This window comes from Embiotoca jacksoni, unplaced genomic scaffold, assembly GCF_022577435.1.
Source record: "Embiotoca jacksoni isolate LCO1_2020_lvr unplaced genomic scaffold, fEmbJac1.0.p SCAF_47, whole genome shotgun sequence".
Lineage (NCBI taxonomy): Eukaryota > Metazoa > Chordata > Actinopteri > Embiotocidae > Embiotoca > Embiotoca jacksoni.
Window position 1 is genome coordinate 1,068,834 of NW_027185400.1, and position 24,692 is coordinate 1,093,525.

Below are 24,692 nucleotides of genomic sequence, written 5' to 3' on the forward strand. Positions count from 1 at the left end.
TCTTCCGGGTTGCATCCCTGTGAAAACAAGGCTCATTTTGACTCAAGTCAAAAACCACATATTTATAATTTCCCTCATAAATAATTTACTAAACATACTTACTTAAGTAGAAGTTGACCTAAATATGTCTCAATCATGCTTGGGTCTTCATCTGGCTTAAGCAGGCATTAATATAAGTTATTGGTTGCTATCTTTAGCTATTTTATGAATAATAAAAAAAACAACTAAGTCAAAACTATCTGGTAAATAAATATATAATATTTCTGACAGAAGAGGATTAAATGAGTCTGAAAGCGCTGTTTGATTTAAGAGCTGTCAATCACACAAACTACAGCAATTTCATGAATAATCTTGGAAATGCTGAAACCCGCGGTTTATTTTAAGTCAACGTTTACGAAGACGGAAGTAGTAATGAGGGAGTCCTCTTTACTCTACCGTGTTATTTGCCAACCCCCGCCTCTACTCCGCCCCTGATTGGCTCCGACGTTGACGTACTTGAAGATCCACCAATTTAAAACCGAAGCCAACGAGTCCCGACCAATCAGAGGCAGAGTAGGGCGGGCGTTCAGAAATTTGCGTGGAGGAAAACACACCCGGCGGCTTGCGCGGAGGTACTGCTCTCCGTCGGAGGCAGTGTACCGCTTTAAACACAGGGCGTATCCGGTGTTTGGTAAAGCAGGAAACACCGTCATGTCTGGAAGAACTCCCCTGGAAGTTTAGTTTGACCAGTGCTGGCGGTGCCAAGACGTCCAACGGCTCGTAAACACCGCCACCAGCCCGCTGCCGCGTTACCAGCTGCGGTCCTTCTCCATCAATGGCCGATTCAACCATCGCTCCGCGTAAGTTCGAGATTTGTTTTATTTTTATTTATTTTTCTCGCTGTGTTTGCACCGTTACACTCCTTCGTTTTCAATCTCTCTCTTTTTTTTTTTTTCTAACGTCAATCTCTTCAGAAAAGTTTCCCCCCGTCGTTCAAACGGAGGATGTTGAAAATGAACTTAGGAAACTGGCGTCTCGGAAAATGTTTGAGGAGGAAAACACACACAGCAACTGACAACTGTTTAAAACGATGAATATCACAAACATCTTTCCTCACTAATTAGGAGGTTTGACGAAAAGCGAGTTTAAAATAGTGTCTGTCTTGTAAATATTCACTGCAGTATTACTGTATTTCATGACCAAAGTTAATTTAGTGTTTTACAGTAAACATCACTTCTTGTTATTGAGCCAACCTCTTGTATATATTTTTAATTTTACCATCACATGTACTTTTCCTTAATTAAAAACAAAAACTGTTCCTTTTTCAGTTTTATACATCTATAACCTAACTTAAAAAAAGTGCCATGATGAATTTTATTTGACATCCGGACTGAATTAACTGGTTTGAAGCTGAGATAATTTGTTTGTTAAAATGAAGTCTACCTTTTTTTTTAAAAACATGATTGTGATCCGTCTGTTTTTATCCGGATTTATGTCTTTTTAAATGTCCAAAAGCAGCCTGTTGGGAACCCGTCGAGCGTTGCCGGTGATTCTGCGTCAAGACGTACTCGACCCGGCGTTGTCTTTTTTGGTTCTGGCCGGTGCTCCTTCTAACCTTTTTAAAAATACTTGGCCCCGTTTCCATTTTCCATGAGTCCACAGGAGTCTGTGGCTTGCAGAAGGCCAATGCTCATTCAATTACAGCCAATCCAGTACGTTTGGTTTGGGAATAGGAAGACACTCGTGTCCTGTGTGTGTGTTACACAGTATGACTTGAGATCATTTATGCTGGATACTCGGGTAAGTGGTTCCCAACTTGGGGCATTAAAACATCCTCCAATTTTTTTTTTTGCTCTTATTCTTGTAACATTTTGAACTCTTTTACCCCCTCTTGAACAGAAGCGCATATTGCTTCAATTTTAGATGTCATAAACCAAAAATGTGGTTACCCACCGGTTCGGATTGGCCGACAAGCAGGACTTAAAGCAGGCAGAGGCCGTTAACTTGTCAGGGCTGACGGTAAATCTAGATTATTATCATTCTCTATCACCTCCAACACGAAAGCAGTGTGTTTAACATTCATGCATCAATAATGAGTCGTTCAATGCCATCAGTACATGTTGGAATTTGTGTTTGCTACCTGGATCTCTTTTTTTTTTCTTATAACATATTTGCATATGAGCCTTTTTTAAAATTTTTTTTTAAAGCATCTAAAGTTAGAAGATCCCCTGCTGCTGTATCTTCTTGGTAATTAAGATGATTTTTCTCACATTAAATATGAGTCTTGAACCTGGAGAGGGTGTTGTGTCTAAACTCTAGTGTGGACATGGACATTGTTGTCGGGACGGAGAGGATAATCGCTTGCTAAACAGTGGTTAAAGAGGAGACCTCAATCGGCTTCCATTTCCGTCCTTGAAGGAAAGTAATGGAGTTCTAGTAAAGGATCAGATTTCTGACTGAAAGCAGCTGAGAGTTTCAAGACTTTCAGCCAGACTATATTTACTTACGGTCGTATGAGTTTATGCTCAGTTTGCCAAGAAATGACTGACAATGTTGTGAATGATTTGAAAACGTACAACTTGTAAACACGCAACCTGCTGCCGAGACACGGTGTCATGAGTTTTTCTGCTGACATCGGCACGGGGGAACATGAACATCCTCTTTTCCGAGATGCCCTTTGGGCTCACTTGGTGGTTGTCAGCGTTGGAGTCCGGCTGCCGACAGACGATGTCCACGTGCTGATCTGTGCTGCATTAGTAGACGATATGTTCCTGAAAGAAAACTGGAAGAGCTTGAAGAAGTTTTTTTTGTTTGTTTGTTTTTTTTGTAAAGTCTGCCCAAACACAAACCACCCGTCTTCCCCTCGTGTGTTTTTGCAGGTATTGATTTTACATCATTTTGTGAAAGAGGCTGTTAAAATAAGGCTGGAATAACCTTTAGGTTGACAGAACTCCTCACCGGCTAAATCCTCGTGAAACTGCAGGAAATTGAACCAGCCGAACTGTAATGCCGGCACTCAACTCCAAAGAATGTTTCGATTAAAGGATTTGACGCTGTTGACAGAAAAAAAAGTATTTTTCCCATCTGGAATCGGAGAAGAGATTACTTCTCATCAGAGGAAAGGTTATTGGCTGGCTCGGAGACGTCAAGAAGGAACTTCTCATTATTTGGAGGTCCTACTGCGTTTGGAAATTATTCAAGAGCTCAGCTGAATTGCTTACGTACCCACTACAACCCTCAGTACAGCTGATGCTCAGAGTATTTGTTTGAATACCCCTCAAATATCAAATCCAAATCTGCAGACTGGGTGATGTTATGAAAAACGTCTTCATGCCCAGAATCGCTTCTCATATTCTCATATTAAATTCAAGAGACACAGTTGCTCTTCTTCTCCAGTTCATTTTGTTTTAGTGGGCCTTTACATCTAGGGCTGATTATTGTTTGAAAATGTTCAGGACTTTTCTCAAAAATTAAAGTTTGTTCATTTAACAAAAGAAGCCAAACCTTTTTAAGTTTTAATATAACAACTGCATGATTGATGAAAGGATAAAAAAAAAAAAAAGGTCCCAACTTCCGTCCTGCTGTCGTCCTCCCCTCTAAAGCAGCGTTACTGTTGAACCCACACATGTCATGTGCACCGGTCTCGGATGACTTCAGCGTTTGGCTCGCTCTCATTGGACTTCCATCACGGCACCAGCTGTGGTTTCTAAGAGGTTTCTGGCTCGGCTCTAAATCCTCTTCAAGGACTCGCTTCAACCCATTTGCCTCTTTGTCTCTAATCTTTTCTTCATGCTTTAATTTTAGTCCTCTAATTGGTCCGCGATTGCTCGTCGTTGGGACGGCGCCAGGACGGGCTGACTCGTGTGGCCGTGGCCATCATCACCTCTTCATATCAACACATGAACGTTTGGTCACAGGGCGGTCAGCGAGCAGACAACGATCAGTGTGTTCAGTCTGATGCACAATGGCAGAGCACGCATGCCTGTGTGCGTCCGGGGGCACACGGCTCGGTATTCAGACGCACGCCTGTACACGCAGCGCCGCGCCACCTTTTTTTTTTTCTTTTGTTCCTTCCCAAAAGTAAGAATGAAGATTTGATTCTGCCCGAGCTGCGTCGCTCTCGAGGTCTTTTTGTCTTGTCTTTCGAACTCTCGCCGGCTTTCACTGCGTCCGCACACAAACCGATGCGAACGGGGAGAAAAGACAAAGGCCCTCTTGTGCGTTTGTGCTGGAATGCCTCACGTGGTGCATCGACAGCAGGAGTCACGGGAGCGTTCGCCGCGACCGACCGCGGGTCACCGTCGACCCTCCGAGCGCCGACCCGATCGAGACACCGGGTCCAAGATGTTCGGTTGTGTGACTGGAGTTGATATTACATTTCCCTCAGCTGATTCAAATTAAATTAATGGTTTCTGCTTTTATTCAAGAGAAAATGACAAATTTGTTTTTGAGGATTTGCTGATTTTCTGTCATTTTTAATATCGGTGATTAATATTAATTACATTGTTGAGGTGTGTTTATTTATACAAAGAATATCAGCCAATATATCACAATGGGAATTTTTCCCCCAAAATAATTTCCCTCTGGTAATTCTGATGTCGACTTTTGATGTTGACTTAATCGCCACCTAGCTTCTGGTCCAGCATGCATGTTAGTGTTTGTTGTTGCTTTTGTTCTCGTGTCACAGAGATGTTTTATACAAATTTTGTGGACAGACTTTTGTTAAACGTAGCAGAAAATATCACTTTAGATAAATTACCATTTAAAAAAACCAAGATAAAACCAACCCTGCTGCACGTAGAGTAGATTTAGGAGCTGAAGACCGACAAAATAAAGAACTTCACAGTTTTACACGATGGCTCACACAGTTTGTGTCTCACTGTTTTTGAGTTATTTATTTTTTTTCCTTACATTTATTGTTTTGCTTTCTGTCAGTCTCTTCCACTAAATAGATCCTCAAAGCTGTTAAAAAAAAAATCTTGCATCATGTTGAGCAGTGAAAGGCCAGAAAGAGCAGCACGCTCGATTGATCCAAGAAAAGGAACATGCATGACCGCCAGGTTGCAGCTGATATCCGGTTGCCATCAAGGGCGGAGTAATGACAATCTGTTTAGTTTTTCTGCGTCCTGTTTCAAGAGTATTTTAAATGAATTACTGTTTTGTGTCTCTGTTTCTGCTCCTCCAGCAAGTCAGACTACAACGAGCGGAGCGGGGGAAAACGGAATAGACGTGATCAGGCCGGACTACACCACCTTCCTACTGGTGCCGGTTTTCTTTCTCGTGGGCCTGCTGGGGGTCGTGATCTGCCACGTGTTGAAGCGTAAGGGCTACCGGTTCACCACCAGCCAGGATGACGAGGAGTGCGAGGAAGAAAACAAGGATCCTGAGCTGGGCGGAGGTAAGAAGATCCCAAAATGAATACGAAGGGATGCGGTTGAGATAACTTAAAGGTCAGAACGAGCGGTAGTGTAGACTCGCAGAAATTTGTCATCATCTGGCTTAGAGGGTCAGACACCAGCGTCATTAGATTTATATGCTTATTGCATCTGTCACGGTCTACATACAGTACACACCCGAGATTATTGCTCAGGCAGGCTCAGGTCAATCCAAGAAAGCGTAAAGAAAGCTGTTTGACAGGAAGCTTTAATTTTGTAATATTCAAATTTTAAAGGTACCATATGTCAGCATAATAGTTAAAAGAAGAAAATGACTCCAAAAAGATGTGACCAGTTAAATAAAACAAGCTCTACAGATGTGATTTTTTTTTAATAGCACATAATGTGATTATGTGTCTTCAAACTCCGGTTTAGATTAAAACATGTTTTTAAGCAAGCTTAAATGTTGTTAAATGTCGTGGCGACACAGGCGGTTGCTCCTTCTTGTTCCATTAATTCCTGATTTATTTAACAAAAAAAATATCCCCTTGTTAATTTGATAAATGATCGGGGCCTGGGGTAATTCACAATTCCTGTGGCTCCTTCACAATAAAAGCACCTCCATGTTTTGTCAATGAACTTGTGTAGAGGCGACAGCACGTAGTTGGACAAGTTGAGTTTTCAGTAGCAGTAACTTCTGATACCGTGTTAGAGGAGGGAAGTGTAAACAATGAGGCTGATACCAACGAGTTCAAATGTAAAACATACTGAATTATGTGCATGCATCATCCTCCTTGTTGAGGCCGTTTGAATCCAGACTGGTTTGTTATGTAAATATACATGAAAGGCCATTGCACAAAACCACTAAATGGTATCATAAATGTGGTTTGAGATCATAAAGCGTTCCTCTCCGTCTCCCTCGTTGCACATGAATCGAAGAATTCCAGTCGGGTTAAACATTAACTGACATTCAGTTTAAGGCCAAGTTCTCCTGTCAGGCTGCTGCATTTCAGTCAATGAAGAAGTGCCTTTTTTCTTTTGCATTGGTCATCCCTCTGCGTGAGGTTTTTCTATTTTCCCGTCATGTGGTGAGAATGGAGGTCAGGCGTGATGCAGTAAAGTCACCCGATGCTCTCACCTTCCCTCCAGTACTCGCGGGCTGGCACCACATTCCTGAATCTAATAAGGTTTATGTGCGACAGCTTCATTTCATCCAGACCATAATAAGAATAGACAGGGGTGATGTTAATGATGCTTTTCTGTATGCCATGAACAAGATTTAAAACGTACTGCAAGTAAGGCTGCTTCAGTTGATGATTAATTGTCATATAAATAAATACAATTGCTGTTAATTTTATAGTATGAGGCTAAACATAGTTTAACAACACAAATAGACCTCATAAAGAAGAGAAGTCATTAAACACTGGAACATATGAATAAAAACTAAATTTCTTTGTTTAGCTTTTAGACTTTGTTAACATAAATTGCAGAGAAATTTACAAAGCATATTACTGAAATACACTAAGGAAAAATACTGCTAACAAAAGCTACCAATAATTCAATTAAACAATGTGATTGTAAATCACTCGTGTGGCATTAAACAGCAGCAGGAAAAAAAACGCATGGTAATAGTGATGGAAAATATGAGACGTCTGTTGGTTTCATCCATTTGTTTTTATACAGATGAATTGAAAGGAGTTATGCAAAATGAATGCAGTCAGCTCAAACAATTGCGATTACGTAATCATGACGGGCATAACTATAAGCTCACATTGTTCAGAGCTTAATTAAAGAATGTTTTGCACCGATGAAGGAATCTTCATTTAAAAACCCTGAAACATCACAAACATAAGCTCAAAAATTGTGACTTGACAGTGAATTTAAGTCACGTGATGATACTGATGGTGCTTTTTTATTTTTTATTTTATTTTTAAAGAAAAATCATTTTCCTGATCCGTCTTTGTCTCGCAATCCTCTGTTGAGAACAGGCCTCTGTCTTTTTAAGGTGTGGAGGCCCATAGAAACCAGGAAGCATTCACATCCAATGTGACTCAACAAGGGGTGCGTTCGGGGAGGTGAAACGAGAAGCAAGCTCTGCGCGAGTTTAGTTTTAATAGTTTTAATCGGCTCCTATTAATCGCTGCAGATGATGTTTAAATCGGTGCGATCGCGTACGTGATGAAGACGCAGACGTGGAAACCTCGTGTTATGTCACGGGCATGAGAAATGTTATGGCAGGAATGAAGTGTTTACACTACGCCGCTGTCTTGTTTCTTCTAACGTAATCTGGTATCGTTCAGCAGAAGCATATCGCATCTCCTCAGTTTGGCACGTTGACTGAAGCCCTGAATGAAGCCGTTTGTGTGCGTTTCCTTCCCCCTTTTTTTTTTTTTTTTTGTATTTGTCATACGTCCGAACAAAAGCGGAACGTGGCTTTTGTGTTCCCGTTCGGTCCAGCCGGTCTTATCTCATTTCACAATGATCAGGTTTCATCTTTCAGTTTCTGCCTGAGTGTGTTGTACCCTCCACGCAGAAGCAGCAGCCGCCTTCACACCAGGCAGCTCGCTGTCCGTAGGAATCCTTAGTGTACGAGAAGATTCCCATTAATGGGATTAATGTGTTTATCAGAAGTAAGGGAAACAAAATCAACCAGAGGAAGCCATCAACAGGAAGCTCCAGGAAGTGCCTCGCTGGGGTGTTAGCTGACTGCAAGCTTTTAGATCCATAGTGTTAAAAGACTAAAGTTAATAATTGACAATATTTATGTGTTTAGCTGAAGCTGTCTGATAGACTCACTGTGTGTGCTGTCTGTCCAGAATTAAACAGCAGGTCGACCTATAAAAACAGCCAGCTGGTGACTGTCGGGAAGCACGGAGCAGCCGAAGAGCCAGATATTCCCCTCAGGAGTTTGGCAGAGATAAACCAGAACTAAGCATAGTAAGCAGTGATATTAAGCATATTAATATTGCACTGATGTTCACCAGGAGGCCACAAATAAAGCAAGAAATACATGATAATGTTGCTACTGTGTGCAGGATGTGTAAATAGGTTTGCCCACTTGTTGCTACATCAGTGTTATTACTGCGGTGTTTGCAGCTTGTTGTGCTGCCCCCAAGTGGCAAGAAAAATATAATTAATGCAACATATGCTATGTCTTTTTTTTTTTTCCATAATAATAGAGTAAAAAAAAAATTGGACAACCAGCATCCGAGGCAATAATTACTCTTCATAACAAGGTGGTATCAATAAAATGACAAATGTCCCATGTTTACATTCAAACTCCTTTTGTTCACTCCTGCTCGAGTTAAATAGTAAAACCTGAGGGAGAAATGTGATTAAGTTGTATTATTAACAAGCCCTCTTTAATGATGATTTATGTGGAGTCTTGATTGTTTTGCCTGCAGGCCGTGCACGAGAAATGTTTAAAGCTCCAAACACATTTAGGCAGCAGCATTTCATTTTTAATAAACGCCTGGCACTGAAGTGTGTTAAAATTAAAGCCTGAATCATAAGGACTCTCATCAAATGTGTATCTTATCTTATCTTATCGTATTTTTTCTTCTTGGCCTTCCCTTCAAAGCTCCTCAAGGACATCAGATACTTATTAACACGCGTGTTTCTATTTGTGTTTGTTTCCAGAGCTGAACGACACCCTCAGCGAAAACAACGACACAGTCGGACAGATCGTCCATTACATCATGAAAAATGAAGGTACGTGTCCAACACACCCAATCGGCTTGTTTTGTCCCCCTTTTTTTTTTTTTTTTAATTTATTTTTTTATAAATCTGTTTACTGCACAAACAAGTATTTATTTAGCATATTTTTTTTCAGCAACATTTCTGAATTATTCCTATTTAATACTGGAGGTGTTTCTGGTCATGTGACGTCGTGGGGGATGGCTCTTATTGACCCCCTGTTTACCCTCCTCCCCTGATGTCATTCATTATTGTTGGCTCAGGAATGAGGCTTTCAGGAAGTTCACCGTCAGGACAACTGCAGGGGAGTTTAAGGAGGCGGTTTGTTTTGACGCTGGTGAAATGAACTGTTTCCCACTAAAAGCGCGCAGTGAGGTGTCTCAGCTGTTATTTGGAATCATTTCGCCATCCTGGAACAAGAAGTAAAAATTCATGTTGAATCACTCTCTTTGTACAATGTAATTGCTTTTTCTGTTGTTCAGTTGTGTGGCAACAGGAGAGATAATGATCAAATGCTGCCACCGTGTCACCTTCATTCTATTGAATGAGCCGGATGTCTTTTCTGTCGTGTAGATTATTTTTCCTTGGTACCAATAAACCTCCCGTAGCTGCGGAGCGACAATGAAATGAGGCTAACAGCTGTCTGTGACTTTGGTCCGGACTTAGAGAGGCTGCTTCAGGATTCCCACTACTCCATGGAATTTCCTTGAATATCATGAAATAATAAAAAAGCCTCTTCCTGTTTCCTGTTGGAAAGTCGGCAGATTTGATTTTTTAAAAAAAAAAAATTTTTTTTTAAGTCATCTGGAATTTTGTTTGTAGCACGTTTAAATGTAAATTTCAAGAGATGTGGCTTCAAAACAGAAACAGTGACTTCAAAGGTTTTAGGTTAAGAGTAGAAGACAGAAAGATGTAAAGTTTGTAAAACGACTGTTGATCTATTAAAATATGGGAGAAGGACAGGAGGGAGCATGCTGCCTCCATCACTGCTCTGCTGCAGCCCAGTTCATTCATTTTGTCCTCATTTATGAAGAAATATTTCTGTTTATTGTTTAAGCCGTCAAAAAAAACAACTTTGAAAATGGCTGTGAACTAGTATATAAAGTTTGCAAATCGCTGGGAATGGAATAATTTGTCTGGATTTTGTCTGATCAGCACAATGTCTGAGAATACAACTTTTTAATCAGTGGAAATCAGGGGAATCCTGCTGGTTGGATATTGTATTTATCCATGAAGAGTTCAGCACAGATTCGTACTGAGATGGGAAACGGGCAGAAAAAAGAGACACAAGGAGGAAAAAGAAAGAAGACTGTAATACTGAAGATTATACTGTGATTTTTTTTTATTATTTTGTTTTTACTGCATGCTGCGCCTGCTGTTTAAGAGACCGTCTGTGGTGAAAACAAACCCAAAAATGTAGCTCTGGTTTTCTACTTTTCAATGTTCAACTCCAGACAAGTGTAGTGTGGAGGTCTTTTCTGACGGCGTTGCTCAAAGTTTCCATCAACAGTCATGACTTGCAAATCTATTTATAAAAATGACACTTATAAGCAGTAAAGATGTAACAAATGGGTTATGACACTTTTATATCGAGGTTAGTGTTATTATAATGCGGGAAATACTTCAAAATGATCTTATATCTGATGGATGGGGGCAAATCTCCAAAAAACACATGAACAGCTTTCAATACAAATAACGGTTTACCGTTTCATCTTAATGCTTAACTTACTTGAAAAGTGGTTAATCAGGATCTATTTTCTTGAAGAAATGATTTGTATAGACGTGGTATTGTTACCCAGAAAGTATTTCTAAGCACAAAAGCTCCAGCAGTTATTTTTGTTGAATTTACCTGAGCTCATTGTCAGTATTGATCCCTGAAGCTGCACTTTAAACCTTCCAGATGACTTGTATATGACACACCGAGGCAGAACCGTCCTGTCTCGGTGGCTGGCCGTCAACGTAACTCCGAGCTGACTCATCGCGACTCCTTTCGAAGTAACAATAACGTTTGGAGGAGTTGGAGTCTGTTGTGACTCACCGTCACGATGTCAGTCTGCTGACAGGTTTGCAGCCATCAGGACTTCTGGCATGAAAATATTCAGTGTATTTCAGCATAAATGTCTCTCTTTTTTTTTTTTTTTTAACCTCGTGAGAATGAGGTTCACCAAGATCTTCAAATGTTAAAAACACACTATCCTCTGTTTTTCTGCTTTTGAACAATGGTTAAAAAAACCAAAAAAAGTTCTGATGCACATTGTTTAAACTTTCCTGCACTTAATTTAGCTGCATTAGAAAAATCTGACAATGTGGATGTCACACTATCTTCATTTGGACATGAGGGGCAGCAGCTTTTACAACATATTTATAATAATAATGATAATACATTTTAATTTTTATCGTGCTTTTCAAGATACTCAAAGACACTTTACAGGTTAAAATGATCAAGACAACACAATAAAAGTATAAATCACATTAAGATCTGCTGATAACAGTAAAAACAAAATGAATCGAACATTAAAAGCTGCTTTTAAAACTCCTAAAAACAGATTAGATCAACATTTTCTCCAGAAGAAAAATGTATGCTTAAATAAGCAACAGTAAATTAATTTAAAGGTTTTATTTACTAAGATTTTAACACTAAAAAACTTTTGTTTCAGCTTCAGGACAAAGCATCAAGTGAGCCAACAACCAAACAACTGTCATTCGTTTTGGATTCAAATGCTGCTAAATCCTGATTGATGCACAGCAGCATGTGATTTAATCTGTTTCCAAACAACTTCCCCGTTTCAGATCGGTGAGAAAAACACAAACACCAAAAAATGTATCCTGTGAAATAATCTAAACTGTGTTAACTTAAGCAGAAAATTAGACATGTCTCTTGTGTAGAGCAAATTCATTCAGTCAAGGGTGCAAACAAAATGATCAAAGCAAAAAAAAAAAAAGATGTGGCTGAAAAAGCCCCCTGTGGTTCCTTCAGGATGTGACGGTGATACGAGGTGATGAGGACAGTGGTTTGCGTCTGTTGTCTGTGCATGAGTCATCTCTCTCTCTCTGTGTGTCTCAGTGCATCTCCACATTTCCCCCCCTGACTGTGCACAGATTTCTTTATCTGTGCACACGGTGTCCTCGTGGCCTGGCCTCAGGAAAATGTGTCTCTGGGAGCACATTATGGAAATCTACATCTGAGCCGTTGCCTTTGTGTTGAAGCTACTTTGCAGATTTTTGTTCATATTTTTTTTTTCTTTCTGTGTGATGAATTCAAAACTTCATCTCACGCGGCTGAATTCTGGGCACCGGTTTACTGCCACAGTTTTTGTGAACTTGCAGATACCCCCCCCCCCCCCTCTCCTCCCCGAGTGATTATGAATTCAGTGATTGAATGTGATTTCCCATTTAATTGTGTTAAACAGTTAATCTGTTGTAGCCATCTTTCAATAAGCGCTGTGCTTTTGAAGTCACTGGAGCGTTCCCTGCACTAATTCCCAGCACTACTTTATCTCCCTCCCTCTCCTCCTTTCTTCTTTCTCCACAAGGGTATAACTTTCTCTCCATCTCTCTTTCCCCCTTCAGCCAACTCAGACGCCCTGAAAGCCATGATTCATGAAAACAGCATCGATTCGGACGGGTAAGTGTCCTCTCGTGTTGCTCTGAACAACAAATCCATCTATTATTTTTTTTTTTTTTCCCCTTTTGTGTGGTTAATGTTTAATTAATAGAGCAGAGTCAACCTGTGATAACTTTATTGTCCACCAGATGGCGCCATAAGTCTCCTTAAAACATCGTCCGAGTCACTGAACTGAGATCAGTCTGAACAGGGCAGTCGAGGCAATCCGGCCACATTTCTCCTCTGATGCTTTTCCAGATTGGCAAAGGTTGATTGAGGACAAGCGACTGGGGACAATTCCCAAAACACTGCTGTCACATATCACCGTATTGTGGGATTATTAAAGCATGTTGAGCACATGTTTTGCTTATTGGATTTTCTTTGGCCAGAATCCACAGTGTGAGACTCAAAAAATATTAATAATTTAGAGTCTTTACAACTACAGTAGGCTTAAATTATTAGTTAAATAACCAATTAGTTAATCGTCAGAAGATATTCTGGGACTACTTTTATTATCGATCAATCGTTATAAGTCTTTCATCCCTCAAAAATACCAAATATTGGCTTCTCGCATGAGAAGATTTGCTGCTTTTCTGTGCTCTTTGAAGATATTAGACTCCTGCTCAGATAAGTGTTTTTTTTTGTTTTTACTATTTCTCTGTTAATTTGTATGATAAATGGACAATTTATGAATCAAAGCACATTAATCGGCCGGTTAAGTGGAAATAAAAATGGCCTTGAACATTGTATCTCCAGTTATAGTGGAACAGCAGATCTGCAGAGCTTTGACTTTCGCTTGAAGCTTTTGTAAGAGCGACACTCATCATTTAAAGAGGGGGGGTGTCGTTTTTAGACTTTAAAGAAACATTTTAGGGCGGAAAATCTGTTAACTGCAGTCATTACCATGTCGGCGAGCGAGCTATAGCAGTAACTGAGATGTACCTCCAAGTCCAAGGAGCGTTCAATGTGGGGTTACAAATTATGTCCAAAAACGGTCCTGAATAACGACTTGATTTCAGGCTGACAGTAAAACTCTGTCCTGCTGTGGTTGTAGCTTCGAGGTCTGAAAAGTAAAGTGCCTTAAAGTGTAATACCACTTAGAGCCACTAGGGGCTGGTAAAAAAAAAAAAGAAAAAAAAAGCACCAACTTCTTGCATGAAAGTGAATGAATTTCTTTCCCCAAGTCATGATGACGTCATTAGATAAACTCATCGCTCCTGATCAGTGTCCTGCAGGTCCTTCTGAAAATAATCCGGTGTATCCAGTTTGATTGACAGGCCTGGGATGCATTTAGATTTGCGTAGTAGGTGGGCGGGCATCGAGTCAGATCCGCCCCTCGCTCCGCACCAGGTCGTCCAAATAGTTTCATTTTTGGCTCCAAAAAAAGCCAAGATGGCGACGGCCAAAATGCTAAGTTGGCAGCTTCAAAACGACAGCTCACAAATCAAACGAGTGACGCCACAGACCAGAGAAGAGAACTGTGATAGTAAACCTGCTACTGTTGAGATTATAAACTGCATATGAAACGCACGAGAACGGAAATCTTGACCAGCTTAGCGACAGTAACTAAGGCGGGCAGTCATTTGTTCGCTGAAGCTTTAGCTTGCATCTGACGACCTGGATCCTGTAAGAGTGTAAAATGAAGAGGTCCTGGACTGGACTTCAGCGGGCCGTTGATTTGAAACTTTAATGACAAAAGCTGCCGGCTCGTCATTTAAAAAAAAGACAAGCTGACTCAGATCAGACGTCTCCACTCGTCATCCCAGCGTTCGCCTGCTCAGGCCAGAGCGAAGGAGTGTAATGCTGCTCTGCCTCCGAGATAAGACGAGAGAGAGGAGTCGGGCACGATGGACAGATTGGAGGAGGAGATGCTCGTGACAGTAGGGGAGTCTCGGTAAATCGAGTTAGCCGAGTATGTTTTCTCTCTCTGCTGTCATCTTTCTTCTCGGGCTCCATCTTATTGTTCCTGGAAGAAAAGAGGAGATGAAGAAAAGGGGACGATGTTCTCTTTTTTGTTGTTGGGAGGAAACAGTGTGCTGGATAAATGTTGGGAGGGTTGCCTCCGCCAAGAATTAAGGTATTGAAGAAAAACAAATCTGTAGAAATGAACGAATGAAATCACGCTTCACGTCTCCCCGGCGTCACATTCATGCGTCTCGCTTTCTTCAGCTCTCCCTCCAAATCTCGTCCTCCTCGTATTTCCACCCTTTTATTTTCTTTCACTTTTGCTCAGATTGTAGCACTCTGTCTTTCTCTTGCCATGTCTTTGCTTCTCTCTCGGCCAGGACGGGCAGCCCGCCAGTGGATCACTTAGAGATGGTGGCATAAGGGGAGGAGGGGGGGGGGGGGTTATCGGTTGGGGGTAATTTATGGGATACTTAGGAGACGGACGGGCAGGAAAGAAGGAAGGAAGGAAGGAAGGAAGGAGGAAGGAGGAGAGTGAGTGTAGTGTGGCCAGGCCTCGCTATCGGCCTCTCCAGATTGGGTGCTTCCCTTCCCCTCTCCTCGGTGCCCCCCCCCCCCCCCCCCCCTTCATCTCTCCACCACAGACTCTCACCAGGTTATCCTCTTTACATCATGTCTTCTCCTCCTGAGTTTCATACCGCTGCTCATCAGGGATCTCGGCTGCACATGTGCAATACAGATTGTTGATTTATAAATGAAAGAATATACTTTTTTTTTTTTTAACCATTTACTTTACTCGTTTCTTACAACAAAGCCTTTCCTCACTAGTTGCATGTGTCTGTGTATCGATCCACTAGTTTATTTTTTTTAACGGTTTCGTCTCAGCGCATTTGTTTGAAATGACGGATGTCCGACAGCACGGATATTCTTCAAAACTGGGGCTGACAGATTGACTTGATGCAGATCGTCAGGGACTCTCAGCCTCTTGCAGTACAAAGAGGGCTTTAATGCTGCAACGCAATTAGAGCTGCATCTAACTAATGTTTATTTTTTTTCAGTGATTGATCAGTGTTTTCTTAAAACATAATATAGTAGTATATGTGTTTTACAAGTCAGTGAAATGTCAGAAAATCATGGAAATTTCATGCTCGCTCTAGTTTCGAAGGTCTTAAACTGACAGCCCAGAAAAAGGAGATATCCAGTTGTCAATAAGATCAATAAAATGAATAAACTTAATTTATGCAGCTCTTTACATGGAATAATCAGGTTTAAAACATTTCAAGATGGAAGCAAATAATACAAATAAAATGGGATAACCAAATCCCTATAAACATATACGACAACAACAGTAATTCTAAAATCGATTAAGTATATGGGAAATAAAAAAATAAAAAAAATGTGTGCTAGAATAAAAAAAAAAAACAAAAAAAAAATAGGCCCTTTAGAAAAGATACATTTTTAGAAATTGACTAGTTTTAGCTCTCCCTGACCTCATTAATCCACCCGCGGACGTCTTCCTCACTCTGAGGACTCTGTTGTGTTTTTTTTTTTTTATTCCTGTGACGCCTGCCAAAGAAAGATTTACTCATTATAATGCCGCATGTCCCCTGACACACTTGTATATTTACTGTACGTGGCGTGTTTATGTCGGCGTGTCTATTCTACCGTTGTGTGTAAACAACGTGACGCGCTGCTCTCCAGGGTCATAAAATATGCACGCACACGCTTCCTCTCAAAAAGATAGAAAAAAACCTAATAATCAGGCCTCAGTTAGTGACTCTGAACACACCGCTGACATGAATACTGTGTGAAAGTGGAGAGAAGTCGTCTCGTGTAATTCTCTATCGATCAGCGGCCCGAAAAGCTGCACTGAAAATGACTTCCATTTTTTTTTTTTTTTCTTCTTTGTACTTTAAAGATAATCAATCAGGCTGATTGCTCTCTGAGAGCTTGTCAGTAATTGTTCGGAGGTATGAAATATGAACATGTCTGTTTATAAACGAAGCCCCGCAGGATTCAATGAGCTTGATATTTTTAGTTGTTTCTGTTCCTCTAAAATAGACTGAATGTGAATCAGTTTGTGAAATCAGCTCTTGTGACAGTGTGTTCCTTTTATTTCATGTTTGGATGTCGCCGGCTGCTCGAACAGTTGCTGACCTACAAAAAATGTCTGTGCTCATTTCTCTCTTTGTTGCGTAATTATTGTTCAGCGGCTGATTTCCATTGTGTTCCCGGTGCTCTGCTGGTCGTAGCAGGCCTCAGTTATTCAGCAGCAGCTATATACTCGTGTGTACAATGTAAAGTTAATTCAGCCTCATCGTGTCATCACTGGAGCCGAGAGGGTTTTTAAAAATATCCACATAAATTACGATCCTTCACTAATTTTTCTGTTTGCAGTCCTCCGCTCACTCCCACCTCCCCGGGCTCTCCGACCCCTCCGATGACTCCGGTGTCGCCCGACGCGCCGCCCGGAGCCCCGAAGCACACCTGCAACCACCTGCACACCATCGGGGGCCCCGAGGGCCACAAGAACATCTGCAACCGCTGCAGCCAGAAGAAGTGGCCGCTGATGAGGAGGCCGTCGGCCCGCAAGACGGAGCAGCGGCGCAGTCAGCTCGGAGAGGTCACGGTCCTGGCTGTGGGCAGGTGGGCAGGTCTGTCTGTCTGTGTGTGTGTCTGTGTGTCTCTGTGTCTCTGTGTGTGTGTCTCTGTGTGTGTGTGTCTGTGTGTGTGTGTCTCTGTGTGTGTCTGCGCTTTAAGAGGATTTTTCTTCTTTTAATGTGTCACAGAATCCGACCACATCACGAGACTCGAGACATATCCAACAATCAAACATTAACCCTCCATTCACTTCACTTTGACACCAGACCGGTGACCTGGAGAATACAGAGGTCAAAGGTCAGGGTGAAGCCTGAGAAAACAGACGCTTCAGTGGTTAAAGGCTCACCAAGCAGGAGAGGTTCCCACAACACGGAGAGGAGAAACGCGGGTTGTGTACCATCATCATCATCATCATCACCCGCCATTTGTACGCAGCCGTTAGCGTTTAATATCAACGAATACATATGTAAACAACAGAAGGAAAACATGCGGTTAAAGACTGTAATCTAAACATCTATATGTGGAATTTGTAACAAATGCATGAATAAATGAAGAAAAGTGTTTATATATAAGAATATAAAGTAATGAAATGTTACAAACGCTTAAGAATTTACCTATAAAGCATTGAGAGGACAGATAACAGCAGCTGTTTGGTCATGTTTTGATAATAAGATAGAAATATTAAAGGGACATCACTCAGAGTTTCGGGATGATTTCATGGCTGTTAGGTTGGTGTTTACTTTCTGGACAAGTTGTGATATTTGATGTCGTCCATGTCACACGGCCCGGAGGCGTAAAACAGCCGGATTTATTTACCAAATTGTACAACTGACAACTGTGGGAAAAAAACCACACAGAATTCTTTGTTTTAAATTAACTAAATATCACGCCGTGTCAGATGAAGGCCCGCGGACCAAAGCATTCAATTTCAAAGATCAACAGAACTTTCTGTGCTTCTACAAACATGTTTTACTTCTCCGTCGGTGTGAGTAATCATGAGGTCTCTCCCAGCTGAAGAGAGCGTTGTTGTTTCTTGTGTGAAAAGACCCTCCAGCTCGTGTCTTGAGCAGCGCATGAGGAATTAATACCTGACGGTGAGCTATCACTGTACACATCATTATAAAACGAGTCCCGGTGTCTCCGACGTGGACTTCACAAGTAAAGAGGCCGTTTTGCGGTCCGCCGGTCGAGTGTGCGAACTCCTCGTCCTTAATGTCCCGCTGAGAAACGATTAAGATGCAGAGAGGTGGCGCTTCATTTGCTCACCCAGATGAATGGCGGTGGACGCAGAGACCTGGTGTGTGTGTGTGTGTCTGAGGCGGAGTTTGTTTTAATCCGTCTTACCTCATTGTGTGAGAGACTTCGATGCTCATGTGTGTCGTGCGTTTGTATTTATTTCTTCATTTCTTTATTTTTCTCAGGTTCCGCGTGACGAAGTGCGACAAACCAGGCCGAGAGCGGCGGACTCTGCTCATATCGGACTCCAACGGGAGCGTCCCCACGTCGCCCACGGAGGCCGAGCCTAAGAGCCGAACAACGTCCGAGTCCCAACAGGTCCGTGAGCTGGAACCTTCGTCTCGTTCTGTCTTCGTCCTTTTTGCTCAGTTGGTGTTTTAACGACGTCCGTGTTCACGTCGGAAACCCTTCTGGATGTTTTGAATGTTTCCGCTTCGGCCAGCAAACTGTTTTATGAATCGGATACCTCCAAAAAAAAAACTAGAAAATAGTTTTTCACGTTGATTATTTGTCTAAAGTATTTAATTATTCGGTGTAAATAACCCTTTAAAGTTTCCTTCAGATGTTTGTTTTTTGCCCAAACAACAGTTCAAAATACGAGATGAATTAACTGTCACAAAAGAAAGAGAAAACATCAAATCCCCACATTGTACTGTAAAGTCGGTTAAGAAATATGTCGGTAGACGACCTGTTACCGTGGCGACGGTCCGAAAGTGCGTCACACACACACCCGTTGAGAAAACGCAGGTCGGTCGCGTTTACCGAGAAAACACTGAACTCTGGGAAAATAGAAAGCAATGAAAGAAAGCCGCTATTTTCACTGAGGAGATTTGAACGGTGAAGAAAACAACAGCACACTATGTTTTTTTTTTTGTTTTTTTTTAGCAACATGTCACCGGAGCTCTTTGTTGTGTTTGTCAAAGTCAGGTTGATGTGATGGAAGTGAAATTGGAGGATTTCTGGAGCGCATCAGAAGAATCCAGCTGCAGCCTGCAGCTCCGTCGTCTGTTTACATCACAGGATCTGTGGTTTTCTGAAACCGCGGCGCTGCAGTTGATCACGAGCAGAAACCACTCGGCGCTCCTCATTTACCGTTCGCAGGCGCCGAAATCTCCTTCGTTATTTTTCTTTTCGGATTCCTCTTTAACAAAAAAAGAAAAAGCGTCACCTTTTATAGAAAATAAAAAAAAATCCAGAGGAGGCCGTCAACGCTGCTTTGATGACGATAATCGCATTCGACGTTCATGCCTGCAGTCAAAGTTCGTGTTCTCTTTGCATCTCGGTTCAGAAGTATGATGCAGTTTTAAAGGAGGAGTCGGCTGATATTGAATATTTGAAGTGTTATTGCTCATTTCATAAGTGCCACAGTCCTCCATTGTTGTAAAAAAAAAAAGACTGCTCATTTATTGTGCAACAAATCCACAGCTGAATAGTAGTGTCAGCTAAACATAATGCAGCTCGTAGCAGTTTATTTTAATCCTTTCCTAAAAACAAAAGAATAAATTCTTGACTTTTTTTTTGCTTTTATAACATCTTCAGTAAAGGATGAGAGACGATGTAGAGCATTTTCTTAGTTTTGGTCTTTTCATGGGATTTGTTGACGGTCTGAACACGCATGAATTTGAAAGTCATATTTGTCAAGTGTGCCTCTGAGCAAACAGTCGAGACAACGAGGGCAGAGTCACATGTTCCTACGTTCAGAAATGGTGACGCCGGGTGAGTCCGGGTGACGCCGGGTGAGTCCGGGTGGAACCGTAGACGCCCAGGTCTCCCGCTGTCACCATCTTGTCTGACTCAGCTTTTCTCCCGGCTGATCCAAAAACAGACAAAGAGGTGGTTTGCGGTTGAAGCTGAGGACGGCCAAACAAAGCCCGGACGCAACTGTCACATCCTCCACCTGTCACTCAAAGTAGCCTCGTCCTTTATGCATAACTTTAAAGCCTTAATACAATTAAAACGGGTGAGTTTCATAAAAAAAATTCAGCTATAAAGACCAAAATATGTTTATTTCTGCTGTAAAGTTTTATGGAGGTTGACTTCTTGTGGTCACTTGAGGAACTGCAGTTTTTTTTGGGTTCCTTTTTTTTGGGGGGGGGGGGGGGGCTGCTTGTGTGAGACATGAAATAAGTAACAGAACCTCGAGTCTGAAGACTCATCAGATGCCTAAACACTCAACAGCGGTTTCTAAAACTCAATAAAGTTATCACACTGTTGAACTATCTCGTGCTAAACAGCAGAGATCCAGCTGCCACCTTTCAAAGTATCAACAAAGACCAGTCACTTACAAATATTTGTTTGTGGATGGAAAATGCAAAGCGAAGGTCCAGCTGCTTTTCATAATTTATTTTTTTTGTATGGGTGACATTGACGTGCTCACAGCATGTTGTCCTGCAGGGCTAAAATTAGTAATCAAACAATAACACCAGCCACATTTAATCACGTAACCAGAATTCATTTAAGGTTAAAACTTCTCATCCACTCGTCTCTAAAAGGTTTCTCCTGCAGTCCTTCTGGTTTCTGGTTTCTGGGACACTTTGAGTTTTTTGTAGTTCGCGGCGGGTGAAACGAGAGATTAAAGTCTTTGGCCAGACTTCATCCAAACCAAATTTGTTTTAGGGTGGAGAGACGTCGCACTCGCGTTTCAGAGAATCCGTTTCCGGCTTCAGAAGCAGGTTGACGTTCGTCATTCGTTCGCTCGAATGTTGACTTTCAGCTTCCTCGTACTGACTGAAGGAAAAACGGCTCTGATCCACAAACAAAGTGCAGCGTGGGATCGCTCATAATCTGAATGAAGACTTTCTATTGACGATGTTGACGTATGATTATTAATACAAATAATATTTCTCTTCCCACCAGGAGCGGACAGACGAGCCGGACAAAGACAAACTATAGAAATCCAGGTAACGTGTCATGTTTTTATCAAATGCGCGTTTCTCGATCCTTTTCTTTTTCCAAGTCTAACGTTCGGTCCTCAATTTTTTTTTACAGCTTTCCGAGGAGCGATGAGGAGCAGCATGTGGACAATTTGTAAAACCCAAATGAGAGCATTAAAACATCAGCGCAGGAGGAATCAATAGATCTGAGGAGTCGTTGTGAAACGAGCTGCTGCTCCTGACGACGGTGCGTCTTGTCCAAGCAGGAGGGAGTGTGTTTGAAATAAACTCCAGTTCCCTGCTGGAGTAGATGTGCAGCAGTGCCTTGCTCGGCTGCACTACAGCAGGGCAGCTGCTTGCTGCCATAAAGGGAGTTTATACCAGCTCCTTCCCAAAGGCCTTATTAATCTACATACCGACGTGACCCGTCATGTACGTGTTTATATGTGGAGGGAGAGTTTTTCATATCGTATCATTTCTAGAACTACAACCCAGAAACGGGTGCAGCCGGAGGTTGCTGTTTTCAAACTGGAAGGAGGAGCAGCCTGATGCGATAAACGTAACGTGTAGCGTGAACATGATGTCAGAGTGCCTCCCAGTCAGGATGATCAGTCATCTTCACCGTGGATGCGTCTGTTTTTTGTTTTTCTCATATCCGATAATCTCTTTTTTTTTTTTTGTGTTCCTTCAGTTTGACCTCTAAACGAGAACCGAACCGTGTTGGAGGTCGAACAACAAATCAGCTCTGATGTTCAGACGCGGCATCTTTTCTGTTGTCGTGACATAAAAAGAAAAACCCAAAAGCTGCATTCATCATTTTGGTTGGTTGTTCTTTTGTTTTTGTGGGAGGCCGTTTTAGCTCCGCTTTGGTCTCCACCAGCTCCTGATGGGAATTCAGGTTCTTTAGCTGCTAGATAGTCGACTATGTTCACCAGCTAGTCTGTTTTATTTTTTTATATAAACTTTATTAAAGAAAATAAGCTGCTAGCAGTCAGATGACACTCCAATGGGAAACCAAAATGAAAACATTAAAGTTGCAAAACATAGAGCCAAAACAATGAGCTGAAAGGTGCTAAAATGTGCCGTACAGCTCAGAAGAAACAGCAAAGTTTTTAGCAAAGAAAATAATATTATTTAGGAAGTTGAAAGGGAAACTTCTGATGCACAAACTGCTTTTAGCTGTTTTTATTTGAGGCTCGTCGTCGTTCTGCGGTGCGTCGAACGATCTGTCGAAGCCGCATGAAGCTCCTCGTTTTAAAATTAGCCTGGATTTCTCATATTTTAGCCCGAGCTGCCGGTATATTCATCATCATGAGCAGATACTGTACAAATGGTTTAATCCACGATGGATCATATTCTCTACCGGTAAGTTCATTACTTCAGGATGTGTTTCGATCACGCTTCAAAGTACATCGGCCCGTTTCAATGCAGTAAAAAAAAACCAAAATAAATAGGTTGAAGCTTTATGACCAAATGTTTCTACAGCTACCAAGTGAAAAAAAAACAACCAAAAAACGTGCACAGAATCCAGAATTTGTGCCGTGCGTCTACCTCTCGTAACCCCAAACATCAACAACGACATCAATTCAACATTACGCACCTTAAAGGGGAACGCCGCCAGTTTTGACCCACTGAGAAAAAAAACAAAAGAATAAATCAGTTTACTTGTCGTGAATTAACCCCGATGATGTCACAGTGACGTCATCAGGAAACGTAAGAGCCAGTTAGAAACTTAAAGTTGGGATTTTTTTTTTCTGCTTTAATGGAAGAGTGACACGAACCGATCGGAGAGGTGAGTCACAAGATGTTTCATTTCTGACGCGTTTGTATTTGTGAATGTTATTTCATGGTGCCTCATTTTGAAAAAAAAAAAAAAAAAGATGGAAGAGTTTGCTGCGTTTTTATTGTTGTACGATGAAAGAAATAAAAATTACTAACAACGTATCAAACGGTTCCCTTTTGTTGTCGCAGCTGCTTCGTCTTTGACGACGGCGTCCGCCAACTCAACCGTCCGTCTTCGGATTCTATTCTCGCTCGTTTCCGTCTCCCATCGCTGCTTCTGTCTTTTTGTTTTTTTGTGTGTGTGCCGTCATGAAAAGATGATTTGTCTTATTCGTAGTCGGACGACCTCCGGCTCTCCATCTTATTATTTCCAGATTATGGAGATGAGATGGAGATGGAGAGGACGCCACACGCTGGTGACCTTAAAAGACACCAGAGGAAAAAAAACTAAAAATAGAAATGGGTTAATTCGTGACGCTTGACGGCGACGGAGGGAGAATTGACTTTCAAGGTGTTGACGGGGACGAGGGGACATTTACATGCAGTGGGAAAGAAAGCCTGACGGCACACAAGGCAACGCCACCGCCAACCACGACTGTAGGCTCAAAGCAAACCCCGCCTTTTACACACACACACACACACACACACACACACACACACACACACACACACACACAGGACGATGGCTTCAGGGTGATAAACCTGTCAGAACGATGGTGGTCGGCGTTGCGGGACGTAGAAGAGCCGGGTGCAAATATTGACTCGTGTGTGTGTGTGTGTGTGTTTACTTTACCTCCTACTGTGCCAACAAAAAGAAGGGCGGCACCAACTGTGTGCAAGACTTCTCACGCCACAATAAAACAAATTTGCCCGTGAAAAGAGAATAGATAATAACACGGCTCCGATCTGCAGTAAATTTATCTCGGCCACTGAATTATTCAGGCCTCCAGGCGACGGGCTCCCCATGCCGATGCCCGGCTGAAGAGCCCCACATCTTATTTTTGTCTCGTGGCTATCAGCCGAGAGGACGGGGCCCAGGGGTGGGAGGACGGGGGGACGGGGGGGACGGGGTTGGTTGGAGGTTGCTCCGATAGTTTCGACGTCAACCCGACGGCCGACCCAGATATTAAAGCAGCGGCTTTGGGCTGTTTAATAACCACGTCTTCATAGAAATGTCAGTATTGGATTTTATTTATTTTTTTTTTTTTGTACGTCTGAATATCGATATCGGTATCGGACACAAAAATCAGGTATGTCGGGCTTTAGTTTGAATCACATTTAAAGCAACACCAACTTCTGACGGTAGAAACGGGGCATTCGGTCTTTCAGAAATATTAAGATAAGAAATCAAACACACAATCACACTTGGTTTTTCCTTTACAGCCTTATTTGTTCTGGTATTAAAGCTTATGTTAGATATGTAACATAAAATGTCTGTGTTGTTTAATTAGCTTGCTGATTTAATAACTGTTATCGGTTCCTGGTCAGCAGTATCACCACTAAACTCATCACTGCGTGGGATCACTTCAAGGAAACATCATGATTTAGTTTCCTTGTAAAACATTTAATATTTAACCAAAGTGAAACATTAGCAGATTTCCAGGGACGGTCGGGTGAACTCCAACAAAAGGAGCTTTATTT

At 41.8% G+C, this 24,692-nt stretch overlaps 1 protein-coding gene across 2 annotated transcripts; it reads left to right on the forward strand.

The window, feature by feature from the left end:
- Positions 1-506: 506 nt before the first annotated feature.
- rell1 (RELT like 1) lies at positions 507-24,005 on the forward strand. 2 transcript variants are annotated; one of them, XM_069169899.1, is made up of 8 exons: positions 511-839; positions 5,165-5,377; positions 8,994-9,065; positions 12,621-12,675; positions 16,957-17,205; positions 18,582-18,714; positions 21,253-21,296; positions 21,385-24,005. In XM_069169899.1, the coding sequence occupies exons 1-7, from the start codon at positions 815-817 to the stop codon at positions 21,286-21,288; spliced, it is 783 nt and encodes a 260-aa protein (XP_069026000.1). In that variant the 5' UTR covers positions 511-814; the 3' UTR covers positions 21,289-21,296; positions 21,385-24,005. The 2 variants fall into 2 exon arrangements, with proteins under 2 accessions (XP_069026001.1, XP_069026000.1); XM_069169900.1 differs by lacking the exons at positions 21,253-21,296; positions 21,385-24,005 and having other exon boundaries at positions 507-839; positions 16,957-17,213; positions 18,582-18,675.
- The last annotated feature ends 687 nt before the right edge of the window (positions 24,006-24,692 follow it).

Bases quoted from the DNA above. Each gene is read 5' to 3' on its own strand.
- rell1 (XM_069169899.1), top strand. From the start codon at position 815: ATGGCCGATTCAACCATCGCTCCGC. The intron at 17,206-18,581 runs GTGGGCAGGTCT...TATTTTTCTCAG, and splicing joins ACGGTCCTGGCTGTGGGCAG to GTTCCGCGTGACGAAGTGCG. The intron at 18,715-21,252 runs GTCCGTGAGCTG...TCTTCCCACCAG, and splicing joins CAACGTCCGAGTCCCAACAG to GAGCGGACAGACGAGCCGGA.